The sequence below is a fragment of the Neomonachus schauinslandi genome, chromosome 4 (assembly GCF_002201575.2).
Source record: "Neomonachus schauinslandi chromosome 4, ASM220157v2, whole genome shotgun sequence".
NCBI classification, from domain to species: domain Eukaryota; kingdom Metazoa; phylum Chordata; class Mammalia; order Carnivora; family Phocidae; genus Neomonachus; species Neomonachus schauinslandi.
The window spans coordinates 177,235,784-177,256,476 of record NC_058406.1 but is presented as its reverse complement, the minus strand read 5'-3'; the positions used below and the strand labels follow the sequence as shown (position 1 = coordinate 177,256,476).

The 20,693-nt window shown below is 39.5% G+C and overlaps 1 protein-coding gene and 1 non-coding gene across 2 annotated transcripts in view; one reads left to right on the top strand and one right to left on the bottom strand.

Annotated features, from left to right (window-relative positions):
• Window positions 1-20,693, top strand: part of ADCY8 (adenylate cyclase 8) — a 259,560-nt gene that overhangs the window by 161,685 nt on the left and 77,182 nt on the right. The window contains exon 9 of the mRNA XM_021688464.1: window positions 13,402-13,502. Within this exon, the coding sequence (XP_021544139.1) occupies window positions 13,402-13,502 (101 nt within the window). The remainder of the gene's footprint in view (window positions 1-13,401; window positions 13,503-20,693) is intronic.
• On the bottom strand, window positions 16,466-16,572 carry LOC123324680. Its single transcript, XR_006539957.1, has one exon. It is a non-coding gene; the product is annotated as a U6 spliceosomal RNA (small nuclear RNA).

The following is a 20,693-nucleotide window of genomic DNA, read 5'->3' as shown; positions in this document are numbered from 1 at the left end:
TTCCTGACCTTAGGGGGAAAGCTCTCAGTTTTTCCCCATTGAGAATGATATTCGCTGTAGGTTTTTCATAGATGGCTTTTATGATATTGAGGTATGTACCCTCTATCCCTATACTCTGAAGAGTTTTGATCAAGAAAGGATGCTGTACTTTGTCAAATGCTTTTTCTGCATCTATTGAGAGGATCATATGATTCTTGTTCTTTCTTTTGTTAATGTATTGTATCACATTGATTGATTTGCGGATGTTGAACCAACCTTGCAGCCCAGGGATAAATCCCACTTGGCCATGGTGAATAATCCTTTTAATGTACTGTTGGATCCTATTGGCTAGTATTTTGGTGAGAATTTTTGCATCCATGTTCATCAGGGATATTGGTCTGTAATTCTCCTTTTTGATGGGGTCTTTGTCTGGTTTTGGGATCAAGGTAATGCTGGCCTCATAAAATGAGTTTGGAAGTTTTCCTTCCATTTCTATTTTTTGGAACAGTTTCAGAAGAATAGGTATTAATTCTTCTTGAAATGTTTGGTAGAATTCCCCCGGGAAGCCTTCTGGCCCTGGGCTTTTGTTTGTTGGGAGATTTTTGATGACTGCTTCAATTTCCTTAGTGGTTATAGGTCTGTTCAGGTTTTCTATTTCATCCTGGTTCAGTTTTGATAGTTGGTACATCTCTAGGAATGCATCCATTTCTTCCAGGTTATCTAATTTGCTGGCATAGAGTTGCTCATAATATGTTCTTATAATTGTTTGTATTTCTTTGGTGTTGGTTGTGATCTCTCCTCTTTCATTCATGATTTTGTTGATTTGGGTCATTTCTCTTCTCTTTTTGATAAGTCTGGCCAGGGGTTTATCAATCTTGTTAATTCTTTCAAAGAACCAGCTCCTAGTTTCGTTGATCTGTTCTACTGTTCTTTTAGTTTCTATTTCATTGATTTCTGCTCTGATCTTTATTGTTTCTCTTCTCCTGCTGGGTTTAGGCTTTATTTGCTGTTCTTTCTCCAGCTCCTTTAGGTGTAGGGTTAGGTTGTATACTTGAGAACTTTCTTGCTTCTTGAGAAAGCCTTGTATTGCTATATACTTTCCTCTTAGGACTGCCTTTGCTGCATCCCAAAGATTTTGAATAGTTGTGTTTTCATTTTCATTGGTTTCCATGTATTTTTTTAATTCTTCTTTAATTTCCTGGTTGACCCATTCGTTTTTCAGTAGGATGCTCTTTAGCCTCCATGTATTTGAGTTCTTTCTGACTTTTGTCTTGTGATTGAGCTCTAGTTTCAAAGCATTGTGGTCTGAAAATAGGCAGGGAATTATCCCAATCTTTTGGTACCGGTTGAGACCTGATTTATGACCTAGGATGTGATCTATTCTGGAGAATGTTCCATGGGCACTAGAGAAGAATGTGTATTCCGTTGCTTTGGGGTGGAATGTTCTGAATATGTCTGTAAAGTCCATTTGGTCCAGTGTGTCATTTAAAGTCTTTATTTCCTTGTTGATCTTTTGCTTAGACGATCTGTCCATTTCAGTGAGGGGGGTGTTAAAGTCCCCCACTATTATTGTATTGTTGTTGATGTGTTTCTTTGCTCTTTTTATTAATTGGCTTATATAATTGGCTGCTCCCATGTTAGAGGCATAGATATTTACAATTGTTAGATCTTCTTGTTGGATAGACCCTTTAAGGAAGGTATAGTGTCCTTCATCATCTCTTATTACAGTCTTTGGTTTAAAATCTAATTTGTCTGATATAAGGATTGCCACCCCAGCTTTCTTTTGGTGTCCATTAGCATGGTAAATGGTTTTCCACCCCCTCACTTTCAATCTGGGGCTGTCTTTGGGTCGAAAATGAGTCTCTTGCAGACAGCATATCGATGGGTCTTGTTTTTTAATCCAGTCTGATAGCCTGTGTCTTTTGATTGGGGCATTGAGCCCATTTACATTCAGGGTAACTATTGAAAGATAGGAATTTAGTGCCATTGTATTGCCTGTAAGGTGACTGTTACCGTATATTGTCTGTGTTCCTTTCTGGTCTATGTTGCTTTTAGGCTCTCTCTTTGCTTAGAGGACCCCTTTCAAGATTTCCTGTAGGGCTGGTTTTGTGTTTGCAGATTCCTTTAGTTTTTGTTTGTCCTGGAAGCTTTTTATCTCTCCTTCTATTTTCAATGACAGCCTAGCTGGATATAGTATTCTTGGCTGCATATTTTTCTCATTTAGTGTTCTGAATATATCCTGCCAGTCCTTTCTGGCCTGCCAGGTCTCTGTGGATAGGTCTGTTGCCAATCTAATGTTTCTACCCTTGTAGGTTACATATCTCTTCTCCCGAGCTGCTTTCAGGATTTTCTCTTTGTCTATGAGACTCGTAAGTTTCACTATTAGATGTCGGGGTGTTGACCTATTTTTATTGATTTTGAGAGGGGTTCTCTGTGCTTCCTGGATTTTCATGCCTGTTTCCTTCCCCAAATTAGGGAAGTTCTCTGCTATAATTTGCTCCATTATACCTTCTGCCCCTCTCTCTCTTTCTTCTTCTTCTGGGATCCCAATTATTCTAATGTTGTTTCGTTTTATGGTATCGCTTATCTCTCGAATTCTGCCCTCGTGATCCAGTAGTTGTTTATCTCTCTTTTTCTCAGCTTCTTTATTTTCCATCATTTCATCTTCTATATTACTGATTCTCTCTTCTGCCTCGTTTATTCTAGCAGTTAGCGCCCCCATTTTTTATTGCACCTCATTAATAGCCTTTTTGATTTCTACTTGGTTGGATTTTAGTTCTTTTACTTCTCCAGAAAGGGTTTCTCTAATAACTTCCATATTTTTTTCAAGCCCAGCTAGTATCTTTAAAGTGATCATTCTGAACTCTAGATCTGACATTGTACTAATGTCCGTATTGAGTAGGTCCCTGGCAGTCCGTACTACCTCTTGTTCTTTTTGTTGAGGTGATTTTTTCCGTCTTGTCATTTTGTGCAGAGGAGAATAGATTAATGAGAGAACAAAATGCTAGCAGAGAACAATGTCCCCAGAAAATATACTCTAAACAAATCAGAAAAAACCTGAAGCAGTGGGAAAAGAAAGGGAAAGAGAGAAAAAAGAAAAAAAAAAAAAAAGAAAAAGATAAAGATAAAAACAAAAACAAACAAAACAAAACAACAACAACAAAAAAACCAGAATGTGATCAAATATGATCAGGCTGGTATATAGATCAGTGCCACACACTAGATTTGGGGTGTATTTTGGTCTTTTAGAAGAAAGTGCCTCCCAAAATTTTAAAGAAAGAAAAACTTATATATGTACAAAAATAAGAGTTGATATGATGAAGGGATGGAATATGACTGTAAAGATGGAAATTATAAAAAATTTTATAAAAGGAATTGATAAGAAGTTTTTTGAAAAAAGAAAGAAGAGGATTTAAAAAAAAGAAGAAAAAAAGGGAGAGGATGTGATCAGGCAGGGGAATAGAAAACACCATATACTAGAGATTTAGGGTATATTTTGATCTGTTAGAAGAAACTATCTCAAAATTTTAAAGAGAGAACAACTTATATATATAAGCCAAAAATACGGGTAACTGCTATGAAGGGATAGAATATGACTCTAAAAATGAAAAATAAAAATGTTTTTTTTTTTAAAAAAAGGGATTGATAAGATGTTGGTTGAAAAAGGGGAAAAAATTCAAAAAGAAAAAAAGACAGTAAAAAAAAATTAACTTTGAAAGACTACAGAATCATGGTAAAAAAGCCATGAATTCCATGTGCAGTATTCCCCTAGCGCCGGAGTTCTGCCGTTCTCATTGATGGGTAAACTTGGTCTTGGCTGGCTGTTCTCGCTGATCTTCTGGGGAGGGGCCTGTTGCCGTGGTTTCCAAATGTCTCTGCCGGAGGCAGAATTGCCCCGCCCTTGCCCCCTCCCAGGTAAGTAATCTGCTCGGGTTTGCTCTCCGGGGCTTTTGTTCCCTGGACATTCATACATCTCCTTTATCTCACAAGTGTCTGGTCTTTGTTAAACAACAGAGAAAGAACATACACTTGATTGCTGGATAGACATGCTTGAATCCAGTTCCTACCAATTACTGACTGGGTGACAAAGGACAAGATGGTCTCACTGAGAGGATGATGATCATAATACCTGCCCCTCACTGGGTTGTTGTGGAATTTAGTTAACATCATACTCATGGAATAGATGTTTGAATAAATGCAATAGTTATTCTTTTCCCTTTCTTTGTGATTGATCCTATGTCAATCCACATCTGGGTGAGGCTAAACGTTCACTTAACATAAATCTCACACTTGTAGAGCTTCCATAAAGAAACCACTTCATTAAAAATGGTGGGAGGAAACAGTGTTCCTGTGGCTTATATACCAGGGTCACAACCTTCACATACACATAATCACATAACTACATAAAGGTGCCAACTAACCAAGTACACACGGACAGCCCATTGTGGGAGGCCTTCCCAGCCCTGCCTTCAGGTCATTAGAGCACAAGCAGTGGCCATCTTGACCCCCTGAGATGTATTTAAATATGTAAGAGTCATTCAGTTGTCTTTTCTCTAAATGATTTTATTGTTCCAAATTCTCTGTTATCACCATCTTCCAAATAAGATGAGAAAGATCAGCTCTCTCTAAGGGCATTTGGTATTTGATCATTCCCAAAGGCCATGCCCTTCTTCCTGGGAGACCAAGCCAGCTAAGGATTTTAGATTTCACAGATAGCTCTCTTTATGCTCCTGCGAGGACTGTCCTTCTGTCCATGCTCGTGATCCCTGGGAAGTCCCTCAGGCCCAGTGCAGAGCATTTGGTACCTACTGACCGCTTCGGACATAGACCAGGGCAGGTGCTGTCAGAAGACAGAGAGACGTGGCTTCCACTCTCTTCAAACTTACACTCCAGCTTGTGATCTTAGGCAAGTCACTGAACTTCCCATCCCCACAAGGTTGCTGTGCAGATGAAAGGCAGATAACTCCTATGGAGTGCCTTGAGGCAGCATTGTTGCAAGGACACTGACATTCGTTGATCACTTGCTACTGTATCAGGCCCTACTGTAAGTATTTTATATTTGTTACCTCATTTAATTTTTACAACAGTCCTTTCATGTAGGTATTAGTTTTATTGTCTGAAAATGAGGGAGGCTCAGAGAGTTGGAGTAACTTTCTCAAGGCTCAAACATGTAGAAGATAGCAGAGCAGGGATTCAAATCTAACTCTTTTTCCAAAACTCAGATTCTACCATACTTTACAAGATCTATTGTTTTCAGGGTGTCTACTTCTCACATAGTTTGGAATTGTGTTGAGGATGACGCTGATGGGGTGTGCTGGAGAGATTATATCGCTATGCATGTGGCAAATACCTTGGAGGCAGAAAAAAAAGCAAAATTAAACCATGAAAATTTCTCTCATCCTTTGTTTACTTCCCCACACACACCCATGCACATGCACAGACATGTGCACGTGCATGCATGTAGACACATGTGGACAGACACATACACGTGCACACATGTACCCACACCCATGCACAGACATGCACACGTGGACACGCACACCCATGCACATGCACAGGCATATAAACATGCATGCATGTAGAAGCATGCACATGCATAGACACATGCAATGCATGCATGTATATACCCATGCAATGCACAGACATGTATGCATGCAGACATGAACACACACCCATGCACAGACATGGACACATGGACACGCATGCATACATATACACACCCATGCAATGCACATACATGTACACATGCATACACACAGAGAGACGTGTACATGCATGCATGCACACACGTGCATATGCACAGACACATGCACATGCATGTACACATGTGCGGGTATACAGACACACACACACACATGTACACATGCACACGCATAGACAGGTACACATGCATACATGTGTGCACACCCATGTGCATGCATATACACATACACGTGCACACATGTACACATGCAAGACAGGTACACATGCATACATGTACACAGAGAGACACATGTACACACACATATGTGTACATGCACCCACAATCTACCACATTTCCTGGCAGCACCCAGATACAACAAGGACAGCCCCATCACTCTCACTGTCCATGCACCTGTGAAAACCCAGTAAGTGACTAAGCTGACACGTGAGATAGCTCTGTCTTAGGGCCGTGGGGGTGCACATGCTGAGCCCTCAAGTTGCCGCTGAGCTGTGTATCCAGACAGAAGGCTGGGTGGTGTGAGCCATCGAGGAACGAGCTGTGTGAGCCAGTGGTTTGAGAGAGCAGGCAAACTGGACAAGAGCCACCTCACAGGCCAGAGGCCTGTCTGAATAAAACTGAGGGTGAGCTTCCTCTTCACACCCAAGTCAGCCATCAGCTCTTGCCCACTTTTTAGGTAATAATAATACTTGTCATAGACAGTACTTGCAATGAACCAAGTTTTGTGCTGAGTCCTTTCAAAACATTCATTTGACGTTACTCTTCTTGCTGTCAGCAGCCACATAAAAACAAGGACAACAAGGACTTGTCACACAAGGGAGCCTTTAGGTAATCCTTTCTGAATACAGGTGGTTCTTATCTGCATTCAGAATTTCTCTCAGTTTCCTCCAGCCTTTATAAAGAAATCCAAGTTAAGTAGGGGCTTGAAAGAGTTCTGGAAAAATGCATCATAAACTTTGACATTTCTCTTTCTTGTTTTTCCACCTGCTCTTGTTGGAGTTATGACAAGTGGAATGACATCATTAAGGAGGACTTGTGGCAAAGCCAAGACAGCTAGGCAGATGAATGAATTTTCTGGTGGATTAGGATTTTGGACTCTGGAATTAGATGTTCAGAATTTGTTGAACCATTCCGTTTCTTATTTAGGTGCAGAAAGGTAGGAATCTGGAGCCTGAACCAAATGGTCTCAGGTCTTCTTTCTTATTTTTCTGGATCAGACACTTCCTGATCCTCTTCATAACCTTATTTTTTATAATTTTTTTACTTTTTTATTATTATTATGTTCAGTTAGCCAGCATATAGTACATTGTAAGTTTTTGTTGTAGTGTTTTAAAAGAATTATTCTGTTGTGGTCTCAGGTTACTCTTGAGTTTTACTCTTAGTAAGGCCCAAAATACCAAGATTGTTTAGGCCACCTCCTTCCGGTGGGAAGAACAGATTTCAAAGAAGCTTAGGAAGAAAATCCATCCCTTATTCAAATAGTAGCTTTGTGATACTCCTTTATATTCATGATATTACCCTGCAAAACTACTGCTATTTCTAACACCCTCTAGGCAATCAGATGATATCAAGGGTCATTTCACCTGTCTCTTTTTATCAGACCAATTAGCTAGCTCCAGTCCCCCAGAGCCAGTATTTTCAGAGTCAAAAGTACCAATTTCATCCATAAGTGCAGTGTAAAATGGTAGAATTGTGATGATTTCAACCCAAAAGACACTAGCTCAGTCCTCAGAGCAATCCTAATGTCTCATGTGTAGACCTCATCAACACCTACAACCAGTGGCTTCTAGGCAAGGAACACAGGAGTAGTTATCACTCCCTTGGGCTTATCGTGGCTTGGGGAACTGGGCCAGTAAAGAAAGGAAGAGTCTGTCCTCCCAAGGATGAGAGATTTGAGAAAGGGTGAGATGGAAGATTCAGGTGGGAAGCTTTGTAAAGTCCTGCTTGGAATTCTCATATGTCAGTCAACCTCCCTATCAAGGAAGATGGTAACATGGTATCATAACACATTAATGATATTGTATTGTCATTAAGGATCTTCTATAATGCCCAGTATAGTGTCCTTTCAGCCTCTTTCTTCTGAAGCTGTCCATCTTAGATATGTGTTCACATGATTCCTCGTGAGTTTATTAAAGATGAAGAAATCTACCTTTTTCAGAGGTCAGGTTACTTGGGAAGAAGTAAGACAGTGAGACATTGCTCAGACACACCTGTCACTCGTAGAATTATTGCTGGTAATGATTTGGTTAGACACTAGACAGCAAGATAAGGAAGATTATTTCAAAATATGAAATTATTGAAAATTAGTCCCTCCCTCCCATATTTGGAAAATATGTCCAAAGACATACTGCAATTATGTCTTTTACTCAGATGATCAATTAAGGGTACTCTAGCCATTGTCATGTTACATAATGCATGAGTTTAACAACAGAAGTTAAATTCCTTCATTCACTCATGCAAAATGAGCAAATTGTCCTGGTTGAGATCCCTTCTTTAATTTACAAACCTATTAATTTATACTAATGAGAGGTGTGCTAGAAAATGATCTTTTTTCCAATTAGATTTATCCAAAGATGGAATGGGCTCTCAAGTGAGGGGCTGATTTCTCCCATCACTGGAAATCTTCAGTCAGGATTTAATGAGAGATTTTACTGAGTGAAATTGGCATGAGTAAGCATTGGACGAAGGTGACAAATACAACACACTCCTCCTGTAAAATTGTGTAATCTCACATACACAGTTGGGTAAAAACAGTATAGCTGTAGTTAAGACAATTAACTAGGTCCTTGCTATTCTTTACAATTTATAGAGATGCAAGAATTTAGTCGGTACTCTTTAGCTCATAGTTGAAGTGGCCAATCTAGGAGAAAAGAGTAATTTTCCTCCCACACATATAGGAAGATTTTCCAGGCCTGACTCAGGCACAGAAACAAAAAATTGTGAAAGCTCTGTTCATTCATCTCCGAAAGCTAGCTTCCCTGGTCACACCTTTGTGGATGAAGAATCTAGAATAGGCTTTTCCTTGTGTGACCAAACTCGGGTTCCAAGCTTCCTGTGACAGATCTAGGAACCCGTAGATCCTCATGGCTCTGATGTCATTTCTGAAGATGCCTTTCAAGAGAATGCAAGACCAACGTCCCCAGACACGAACAAAATGGAACACTTGTTCTTCCTGCCCCCATTTCCTTGGAAGGGACCCCATGTCTCAACCTGGTCAAACGAGTAGGAGAGTTTTATTTTTAAAACAACGGTTTAATCACTTGAAGATTGTGGTTCTTCTTCTTCTGTAACTCTTAAATAAAGCCCACTGTGCCTTTTCTTTTCTTCCCTGCTAGTGGTTCACTCCTGCAGGCTTTAAGAAAAGGGCTCTTCCTTTGTATTGCTTTGTGCTGAGAATCCATCCATCAATCATGAAAATTCAGCAGTGCCAGTTTATTAAACTCATTCATAGGATGTTCTTAAGGGCCATGCTTGGCCCAGATCATGATTTACTCTCATTCTAACCATGATTTACATAGACTCAAATTTTTAGCACATTCCCTTTCTTTGTATCATAAACCACATCACTGAAATACAGCAAGACACACTATACTGCATCCTGTGAAGAAGATCACCATGCCTTAAGAACATCAAAGTAACAGCAGTAGTACAGCCAATGAGACATGGCACTCCAGGGCTAAACTCAGGATTCCCTACTTGTAATCCGTGAAGTCCTGTTTGAGTTACTCGATTATTCTAGTCCTCAGTTTCATTATCTGCAAAATGGGGATATGATAAACAGTATCTTCCTCAAAGCATTGTTGGGATAACTAAAAGAGATGGTCCACGTGAAGCATATGGCATGGTGCCTACCTTGTACCAGACATTGGTTATTATTATTCCAATATGTTACAGAATTTTGACCATTTCCTGAGTCAACCAGAGCCCTAAAGATTTTTTTTTTAAGATTTTACTTATTTATTTGACAGAGAGAGTGAGAGAGAGAGCACATGAGAGTGGGGAGGGTCAGAGGGAGAAGCAGACTCCCTGCCGAGCAGGGAGCCCGATGCGGGACTCGATCCAGGGACTCCAGGATCATGACCTGAGCCGAAGGCAGCCTCCCAACCAACTGAGCCACCCAGGCGCCCCAGAGCCCTACAGATTAAAAAAAAAAAAAAAAAAAGGTAATCCAAACTCTAATCTAAGATCTCAAAGAAAGCGCTTGTAACTTGTTCCAAGGGGCATGCTCTTTCATTGGTATTAATCCCAATATACTTGGCTCAGGTACTGGCTTCAGGCTTTTTCTGCTCTCAGACAGTGGTCTAATAGAGTGAACGCCCCTCTGAGAGCCAAGAGGTGTGGCTTATTGTCTGAACTTGGCCACCAATCCCCTAATTGACCTTGACAAACACTTTCTCCATATCTGATTCTCAAGTTCCTCATCTGAATATATATATATTCTCTTGCAGACCAAGGATTCGGTGAATTATAAAGGCTCAGTAGTCATTTCCAAAGACACCTTTCCTAAAGGTCCCTGGAGAAGTGGAGAATTCTACCCACTGGTGGAGGATCTTTTAGGAAGCAGGGGAAGGAATAAGGGCAGGGTCTTTTCCTAAGACAAAAAACCACATACGAGATTACAATTCCTTTTAAAAGAATCCTTTCTAACATGATGGACCAATCAGTCAGCCACACTCTAGGGGACCCTACTGAGTACAAGGTACCATTTTGTACAGAGGAATAGAAGACAGCATTCTAGAAGGCAACACTGAGGTTGAAAAGCAGGTTTTGAAAAGGTAACAAGCATAGCAATACAGTAAATACAATTAATTGATTACAGGGAACTCTTATATGAGGTTGCCCTGCCCCCTAAGCACTTGCTCTAGGCACTTTGCATATATTAACTCTTCCATTCTCCCAGCAACCTTAATGAGATAGTTCCTATTATTATCCTGATGAGCAAACCATGGCATACAAAGCTTAGTCAACTTGTACAGGGTTCCATAGATAGTAGGTGTTGGAGCTAAGGTTTAAATCCAAGTAGCCTAGCTCTAGGTTAGTTCATTTTGCTCACCACTAAGGTTTAAAAGGATAAGCTGGGCCAAGTGGGGACAGAACAGACATGAGGTGAGCAGGAGAGAGCTCTAACGATGGCAGAAGCGAGTAACTTAATATAGCTGCAAGCCCGAGTGTTCAGACCTTCACAAGTCAAGAGGAAGTGAAATGAATCACCACCCAATGTCAGTACCCTATCATCCTGAGCCAATTAGGAATGTTCTTTGCATAGTTCTGTTCTCCTTTGTGCTTCCAAAGTAACAAGGCACTCCATTTGAAACCCAGTATTTTATATTCGATTGACATCGGCTTCCCAAATATTATAAGGCTCTTTCTTGTGATGGTGCTGACATTGGAGTTCAGACATGAAAATAATAGAATTTATTATTCAATTCTAGCACAAATAAGATAATAGCATTGGGAACCTATGAATTGTATTCATGCCCCCCATCTGACAGATCAGAAAAAGGAAGTTCAAAGAAACCAGCTTCACTCACAGTGAGCCACTGACAGAGTGGATGATCTGGAGCCAGAGGAAGTCTTTCCAGCCTGCCAGCTGAGGCAAGTGAAAAACTTAAAGCCATGTGCAACTTTAAGCTGGACCAGTGATGACGAGGTGACATTTTTAAGGTCATCACTGAGAAGCATTCAGGAAAGGAAAGGAGGTGGAGACTCAGGCTTGGGGTCTACAGGAAAGACCTCTTCACAGTAAAAATGGACCCTACATGGAAAGGAACCTTTGCAAAGGAATGAGTTCTCAGGCACGGGGAGTGTCCCAAGGCGAGGGTGTTTAGAACCTCCTAGAATGGTCTGCCCCAACCCAGCGGGAAGAAACCCACTTGCCCCAACAAAGCAGAGAGGGTCATCTGATGATAATGAGCAGGCATTTGAGTAGACCTCAGGAATGTCATGGAAAGGATTCCTGATGGCCACGATCCATTACAACTCCAAGGTGTTGTGATGATGGTGGGGATGATGAAGATGCAGAAAATGAGGAAGACAGGGATTAGACACGCTAAAAATTATTGTTGTTTTAAAAATCTCATGACCAAGTCTTTAACCAAGCTGTTTTGAAATTCATCAGTCAGCCGACAAAGAATAATTGGAGCTTGTACGATTCGTTGTTAGAAGAAATTCAGACATGTATCTTTCCTTGACTGAACTGCTGTGTGGCTAACTTGCTGATTTCCAAGCTGGTATGCATATGCCTCTCTCTGACTGTGCCCCGTCCTTAGGTAGCGCTCTTGGTAATACAGATTTTCTGTAGTTTTATAGGGAGTGAGGGTGGCTTATCGTGATGCTTCGGGGGAGTATTCCAGTTTCCCCTCCAGATACCAAGCAGGTTATTGGCAAGCAGACAGAGGACTCAGTACTGGGGAATAGAAAAAGCATTGCCCCGAAGAAGCAATGAAGGTGCACTCTCTGAGCAACTTTGTGCTTCCCCCGTGGAGCTCGCCGGCCACAGGACATTGCCATTCCCCACATCTTAGCCAGGACACTGAGCAGTCTGTTCAGTCTAAAACCCAGACCACACCAAGAAGTAGGCAAGAAAATAAAAATTATGTAACTGTTGATCATGACTACCACACCAACAAGTTGGACTGATTTTATTATTTCATCGACCTGACCAAAACCTTCTCTCGGTACTGGGGATGAGCCTACGGTGTTGCCAGAGTTCCATTTACTTGTTTCCTTTATAAAGTAACTCTGAATTTCAAGCCAGGGATTACAAGGTTCCAAAGCCAGGCTTAGCTTTCTGTTCCCCCGTCCTAAAAATGATCCGTATGCTGTGTGATCTATGGCAAGTTGCTTGACCTCTCTGGCATTGAGGGAAAACGAGGGGCTTGACTGAGGCTAATTTTAAGGTCTTCTTCAGTTTTAGAAATATTTTCTTCATTCTGAAGGAATTGGATTCTTCTTCATTTAGTGACTCCAAGATGGTTTCAGGAAACTAGACAGGACTAAGGCAAGTGCATATTCCTTGTTGACCTTCCAGAAGCTTTTAAGGCTGGACAGTGAAATCACTGAGCCTTCTGGATAATCAAAATTAAGTTAGCACCATTATGCAGGGATGCCTGGCGCAGACAAGAGAAGGGCATGGAATACACTGGGCGATCAGTTGGGTTTCTCTGTGTGAAATTAAAGGACTTTGCACTCGCTGGAGTTCTCTTAGGCTGCACTCTCTTCTAAGATTCTGTGATCTTATTTTTTAATAGTTTTCGTGAAAAAGGAGGCAGGAAGACTCGGACGAAACCTTTCCCTGTGTCCCCCACCTAGCAAGAAATAGAGAAAGGCGCTTTAATGACTTAAGTTTACTCATGAAGAAAGTCCATATGAATTTGATTCGTGACATATGGCTGAGTGCTCTTCTGTTTTGTTCAAGTGATGCTAGTTCAGAGGGAGGAGAGCTGGAGAATCTTGTGCAGAATCCCCGCCCATTCCTTTTTTGCTGGGAACAGAATTGGATTCACTCCTGGGCTCTCACTGGAAGGTTGGAGGGAGGGATGGAGATAATGTTCTGTGAAGAGTTAATTAAGATATGGATCCCTCCTTTAAAAAAAATGTTTTAATATTTTTTTTCCTTGCTGTTTGCCCTTAACTCCAAACACCAGAAAAACTTAACTCTTCCAGAAGCCCAGTTTTTCTGTGAAGTAATTTATTCTCCTTCTTTTCTTTTTTAATTACAGTATTCTCAAATGAGGGATGAAGTATTCAAGTCAAACTTGGTCTGTGCATTTATCGTTCTTCTATTTATCACGGCGATACAAAGTTTGCTTCCTTCTTCAAGGTAAATACGAAAGGACTAAGTTTTCAGGTGAAATGTCTTTGTGAGTTGATGGTCCCTCACCTGGAACCAGCCAGCTGACCTTTCCAAGGGATCGGAATTTAAAATAACAGGATCCAGGATCCACACCAAAATGTTTGACAATATCAGTGTCTATCCTGGTTGTCTGCATCATCTCATTGCTCTGCAATGAGTCTTTTTCACGATCTTAATAAAAACAAGCAAAATCAAAATAAGCCCCAGTCTTATTTGACACTGCACCCGTGAATGCAGCAAGTAAGTATTAGGGCCTCTACCACCACCGTCTTGTGTTTCTGTTAATCACCTCTTTGTTGTTCATAGATACAGCACCAAAGCTTCCTGGGCCAGCAAAACTGGCCCTTTTGTTATACCACAAACACCTACATGTGGCCAGTCACTGTTCCAAATACTTTCCATGCAACAACCCATGAAATCCTCATGGCAACCCTACGAGGTAGGTACTACTCTTGTCCCCATTTTAAAGAGGAGAGTACTGAGGCTCAGAGTCATGGAATAATCTGTACCAGGTTTCACCACTGAAAAAGTTACAGCCTGCATTCAAACCCAGAAAGTCTCCCTCCAGAGTCTGGACTCTTGACATTCTATCAGACATGGACGTATATTGTACAGGTCGTCAGTGCCAGAGCCAGCATTTGAACTTAGTTCTGGGTTAGTCGAGGGGCCATGCTTTGTGCTCTTCATGTACTTTAAGGAAGCCCCCACATCCTTTCTCAGGTAAAGTCCCTGCTCCTTAAACTTACTGTGAATTTTCCCTTTTAATGGGATCGACATATATCTGTGAAATGTCTCATACAGGCTAGCAATATGCCAGACCTTGAGGATGGTATAATGTTGTAAGAGGAGGTCTCCATCCTCTAAGATGTAATTTATTGGGAGAGAGAGACATCAGTGATGACTTCCAGTTAATGAGCACTTATTACATAGAAAGCACTAAAACCTTGGCATGCATTGTCTCAGCAAAGCCTCAAAGGCAACCAGTAAGTGCGAGAGCACTCTGATTCCCATTTTGTAATGGCTGAGCTGGGAATTGAACCCAGAGACAGAGTCTGTGCTTTTGACTACCTACCTACTCTGTACCAAAATCAGTAATTCATTCTGACCAGATGGCTGAAGGAAGAGTTTGCAGAAAAGGTAGTATTTTGAGCTGAGCAGGATGAGATAGAAAGAATAAGTGGAAGGGCATTCCCAGTTTAAAAAAACAGCACTGGCAAAAGCACAGGGGTGTGCAAAACCTTGTGTTTGTAGTGTAGTGGACACATGGGAGAGTCCAGAGTAAAGGGTTTGTGTGAGGATGTGGTGGGCGCAATAGCCGAAGAAGGAGTGAGCTAGTGCAGGTTCAGTGTCTACAATGATAAAAAGTGTTCAAGCTAAGTAACATTCCGAGAATGGCCATGCTTGACCTTCTCTGGATTAGCAGGGATACTAGGAGAAAGAGAAAGGGGACTCCAGGGAGATGGTGGCAGAAGGTGGTGTATTTCGGAACAGCTAGATAGCAAAACCAAACACTTCGTGGACTGTATTTACAACAAAAACAGGTGAGATGATAGCCCCATAAGTTCCCAAATGGAAGTGGGTGGTGATAGTCTCCCAATAGCCCCAGGATTGGTATGACATCAGCATCCATGTAGGAGGAATCAGAAACAAGCAAGTAGGCATCTGTCACGTCTGGGAACAAAAGAGCCCCAGTGCAGCCAATAGATGGAAGTACCACAGGGCAAACTGAGAAAGCAGCTGGAAGCAGGAGGGGTTTGCCCAGTCTGGCATCCAGTGAGTGCAAAGGCCCACAGTAAGTTCTGAAGAGCCGGAACTGTCACACACTGGGAACCTGCCAGACCAACCACCCGTCTCCCCCGCAAGAGAGCGCCTTGGAAGGATCTGTGTGAGGGGAATCAAGAGAACTCACAATAAAGACTATAGAGAAGAAGAAAAGCCAGGGTCATTGTAAAAGTGGAAAGAGAATGTAGCCATCACGCTTTTGAACACCACATGAAAGCAACTAAAGAGAGAGCTCTGTAGAGTTAAAAAATAAACTCTCCTAAACCACACTTATTTCTGGAACTTCAGCAAAGTTAATTTGACACAAAAATGAGCAACAAATCATATTGGTGGCAATCCCATACCAAGCTATTATCAGAAAAAAGAGGGAAAAAAGTAGATCGATATCCTTACAGTCGATGAAAACGTTCCAAAAATACAGCCCCACAACATATATCAAATCTACAACCTACTACCTCAAAAGAATTGAAGCATTTCATGTGGTTCAAGACACGAATTAACAACCTAAACCAGAAGTAGAAAAACTTAGAAATTCAATAAGATAGCTCAGGAAGGAAATAAAAATGAAAAGAAAGATACATTTCAGAAATGAGGACCTAAGAAGAGGGAACACAGAGCACATAAAGATGCAAATAGTGCCTTAAAAGGAACAGAAGGTAAAAAGGAAGAATTTTTTTAATAAAAAAGAAGTGTAAAAGGCGGAGCGTGCTCCCCCACACCTTCCCACCACACTGACAAGAATCCAGAAAATTAATGGTGGACTATAGCTGAAAGAACTGCAAGACACAGACTCTTTCTGAGGAGGAGTTCTCAGGGGAGCCCAGTTCAAGAGGGGAGACAAAAACAAGGACACAAGAGGAATTTGAAGCCACTGGTACATATATAGCTACTGAAAACACTAAATGTAGCCCAACTCCAATAGAAAAATCAACAAAACTGAAATCTCCAAGGGAGATTTACTTAAATCCTCACAGTAAAGATCAATTCGCCTCAGTTTCTCAAACCTGATACAATGTGACCAGTTTTCAACAAAAAAATTACAAGGTATGCCAAAAGGAAAGAAGAGACAAAGCAATCATTAGAATCAGACTCAGGGATGACAAAGATGCTGAAATTATCAGAAAGAGAATTTAAAATAACTATTTTTAAGGTATTAAGTGTTCTTCACAAATTTGCACGTCATGCTTGCACAGAGGCCATGCTAATCTTCTCTGTATTGTTCCAGTTTTAGTATATGTGCTGCTGCAGTAAGTACAATATATTAAGTTCTAATGGAAAAATTAGACACCATGCAAGAATAGATGGGCAGTATAAGTAGAAAACTCTAAGAAAGAATCAAACGGAAGTGCTAGAAATAAAAACACTGCAACAGAAATAATGAATGGGCTCATCAGTAGACACAACAAGGCCAAGGAAAGAATCAGGGAGCTTGAATATAGGTCAACGAACTCTCAAACTAAATACAAAGGAAAAAATAAGTGAAAAAAAAAAAAAAACAGGTCAAAGTATTTAAGAACCCACTTTAAACATAGAAAATCAAATACGTTAAAAGTAAAGGGATGGAGAAAGATATACTATGTTAACACTAATCAAAAGAAAGCTGTAGTAACTGTACTAATTTTAGTCAGAGTAAACTCAGAACAAGGAAAATTATCAGCAGTGAAGAGGACATTATATCATGATAAAAAAAATCACTTCTCAAAGAATACATAACAATATGTATGTTATGTCTTGTATCTACCTATGAAGAGAGTGTCAAAATACATGAAGATTAAATAACACATGGGACAAAAAAGAAATCTCAAGAGAAATTTCAAAATATTTTCACCTAAGTGAAAATGAAAATACAATTTGTCAAAATTTGTAAGATGCAATAAAAGCAGTGCTTAGAGGGAAATTTACAGTAATCAATGCATATATGACAAGAGAAGGATCTAAAATCAATAATCTAAGTTCTACCTTGGGAAACCAGAGAAAGAAAAGGAATTTAAACCTAAAACAAGTAGAAAATAAGAAATCATATAAATTAGGTCAGAAATCAATGAATTTGGAAACAGGAAAATAATAGAAAAATCAACAAAACTGAAATCTGGTTCTTTGAAAATATCAATAAAATCAATAACCCCCTGGCCAAGTAAACAGAAGAGAGAGGCAAAGAAAGTGTCACGCATACAAATTACCAGTATCATAAGTGAAAGAAAGGTATTCACTACTGATCCCAGGGGCATTAAAATGATGATAAAAGAATATATGCCCATAAATTTGATGACTGAGATGACATAGACCAATTTGTTGAATGAGACACAAACTACCCAGATCCACACAAGAAGAAAAGGCTAACCTGAATAGCCCTATATCGATTAAAGAAATGGAGTCAGTGATTTTAAAACGGACTAAAAAAATAAAACACCAGACCTAAATGGTTTCACTGGTGAATTCTCTCAAAGATTTAAAGAAAAAATACCGATTATACACAATCTCTTCCAAAAATTAGAGGTGGAAGGAACAGTTCCTAACTCATTTCATGAGCTCAGCATTATCCTAATACCAAAATCCAGTAAAAACTTTGAAATAAAGGAGAACTACAGACCAATATCTTTCATCAACAGAGACACAAAAATTCTCAACAAAATGTTAGCAAATCAAATCCAACAATGTGTGAAAATAATTATACACCATAACCAAATAGCCTATATTGCAGATAGGCAAGACTTATTCAGCATTTGAAAATCAGTGTAATCCACCCTATCAACAAGCTAAAGAAGAAAAATCATACGATCACATCAATTGACACAGAAAAAAGCATTTGACAAAATCCAATGCCTATTTAAAGTAAAAACTCTCAGAAAACTAGGAATAGAAGGGAACTTCCTTAACTTGATAAACACAGTCTACAAAGAACCTATAGCTAGCATCATCCTTAGTGGTGATAGACAGGAACCTTTCCCCTTAATATCAGAAACAAGACAAGAATGTACTATCTCACTATAATTACTTAACATCATATTACACATTCTTGCTAGTAAAATAGGACATCAAAAAGGAATAAAAGGTATACATATGCGAAAGGAAGAAATAAAACTAGGTGTATCTGCAAATGACATGACTGTCTATGTAGAAAATCCAAAAAAAAAAAAACCACCAAAAAAACCCTCCTAAAACTAATGAGCAAGTGTAGCAAGCTCACAGCATACAAAGTCAATATATAAAAGTCAATTGCTTTCCCATATAACACCAATTAAAAATTAGCATTTAAAGTTAAAGAAACTATTTTTAAATCATCAAAAATTAAATACTTAGGTATAGATCTAACAACATATGTATAAGATCTGTATACATAAAACTAAAAAACACCAATGAAATAAGTCAAAAAAATATGTAAATAAATTCTATGTTCATGGATTGAAGGACCTGATATTACTAAGATGTCAGTTCTTCCCAACTTGATCTATAGATTCAATTCGGTATCACTCAAAATCCCAGCAAGCTAGTTTGTAGATTTCAACAAACTGATGCTGAAGTTTATATGAGAACACAAAGGCTGTAGCATAACCAATAAAATACCAAAAAAAAAAAAATCCACCAAAACTAGAGTATTCACACTACTTAATTTTAAGAAAATATAAAGCTATACTAATCAAGAGAGTGTGATATTGAAGAAAGAATAGACACATAGTTCAAAAGAAGAGTGAGCCCAGAAATAGACTCACAGTAATATATATATATAATAATCAACTGGTCTGTGACAAGGTGCAAAGTCAATTCAATGGAGAAAGGATATTTTTTTCCACAAATGGTACTAGAAAAATTGGATGTCCATATGAAAACAAAAAAGAACCTATACACAAACCTTACACCTTTCACAAAAATAACTGGAAATAGTTCATATACCTAAGTGCAAAATTATAAAATTTCTAGAAAAGAACATAGGAGAAATTTGTGATCTTGCATTTGGTTGTGAGTTTTTAGATCTAATGCCAAAATCATGATCCATGAAAGAAAAAATTGACAAGTTGGACTTTATTAAAATTAAATTTTCTGCTGTGTGAAAAACATTGTTCAGAGAATGAAAACTCAAGCCACAAATTAGAAGACAACATTTGTAACTCACATATCTGATAAAGGACTTGCATCCAAGATACACAGAGAACTCTCAAAACTCAACAATAACAAAACAAACAACCCAATTTTTAAAATAGGCAAAAGATCTGAACAGACACTTCACCAAAGAAGATACACAAATATCAAAAGAGCGTATGAGGGGCGCCTGGGTGGCTCTGTCGTTAAGCGTCTGCCTTCGGCTCAGGTCATGATCCCGGGGTCCTGGGATCAAGCCCCGCATCAGGCTCCCTGCTCAGCGGGAAGCCTGCTTCTCTCTCTCCCACTACCCCTGCTTGTGTTCCCTCTCTCGCTGTGTCTCTTTCTGTCAAATAAATAAAATCTTGAAAAAAAAAAACCATATGAGAAAGATGCTCAATATCATTTTCCATTAGAGAAATGCAAATTAAAATAATGACACTATACCGCCACATACCTATTAATAATGATGAGGGCCAGAAAATAAGGAAGTATTAAAATACATAGACCACACACACACACACACACACACACACACAATGATGGGAGAATGTCAAGGGACACAGGAGTCAACTGAAAGAGCTCTCAGGAGCCAAAGATGGAACAACTTGAATAAGAAAATAAATAAAATAGAATTGGGCTAAAACCTAAAATATAAAATAAATATCTATGGGTTGGTACTGATAGAAATAAATGATTGAATGAATAAATTAACTAAGAATAGATAAATCTCCCATTCAGAAAAATCTCAAATAATTTGTAGATACTCTGTCCTCAATGGTAGAATTTAACTCCCTGCTCCCGTAGGGGGGCATGTGGCTATGCTGAACATAACTTCCTTCTGAAGAGTACAGTATGGATGGAGAGAAAGCCTGGAGAAACATGACAAATGCTCTCAGTCAGCTGATGAAGATTAATATCAACAGTGATAAGTCACGTTGAGTGAGAATGGCACATAACCACTGTGGTCTTCCTCTCAAAAACCCATAACCTAATCATAGGGGAAAAAAAGGACAAATTCCAATTGAAAAACATTCTACAATATATCTGGTCAGTGCTCCTCACAACTGTCAAGGTCTTTAAAGCAAGAGAAATCTAAGAAACTGTCACAGTGAGTAGAGCCTAAGGAGATATAACAACTAAAGTTGAAGGTGGTATCCTGGATTGGAGATATGAATGTGGAAAATCCTATCAAGAATGTCCAACCCAGTATCTATGAGCCTAACAAGGGCCCAGACTGTGCTGTTGAAATAGTATTCCAGTTTTTATTTAAAAAAAATTTTTGGAGATATATATGAT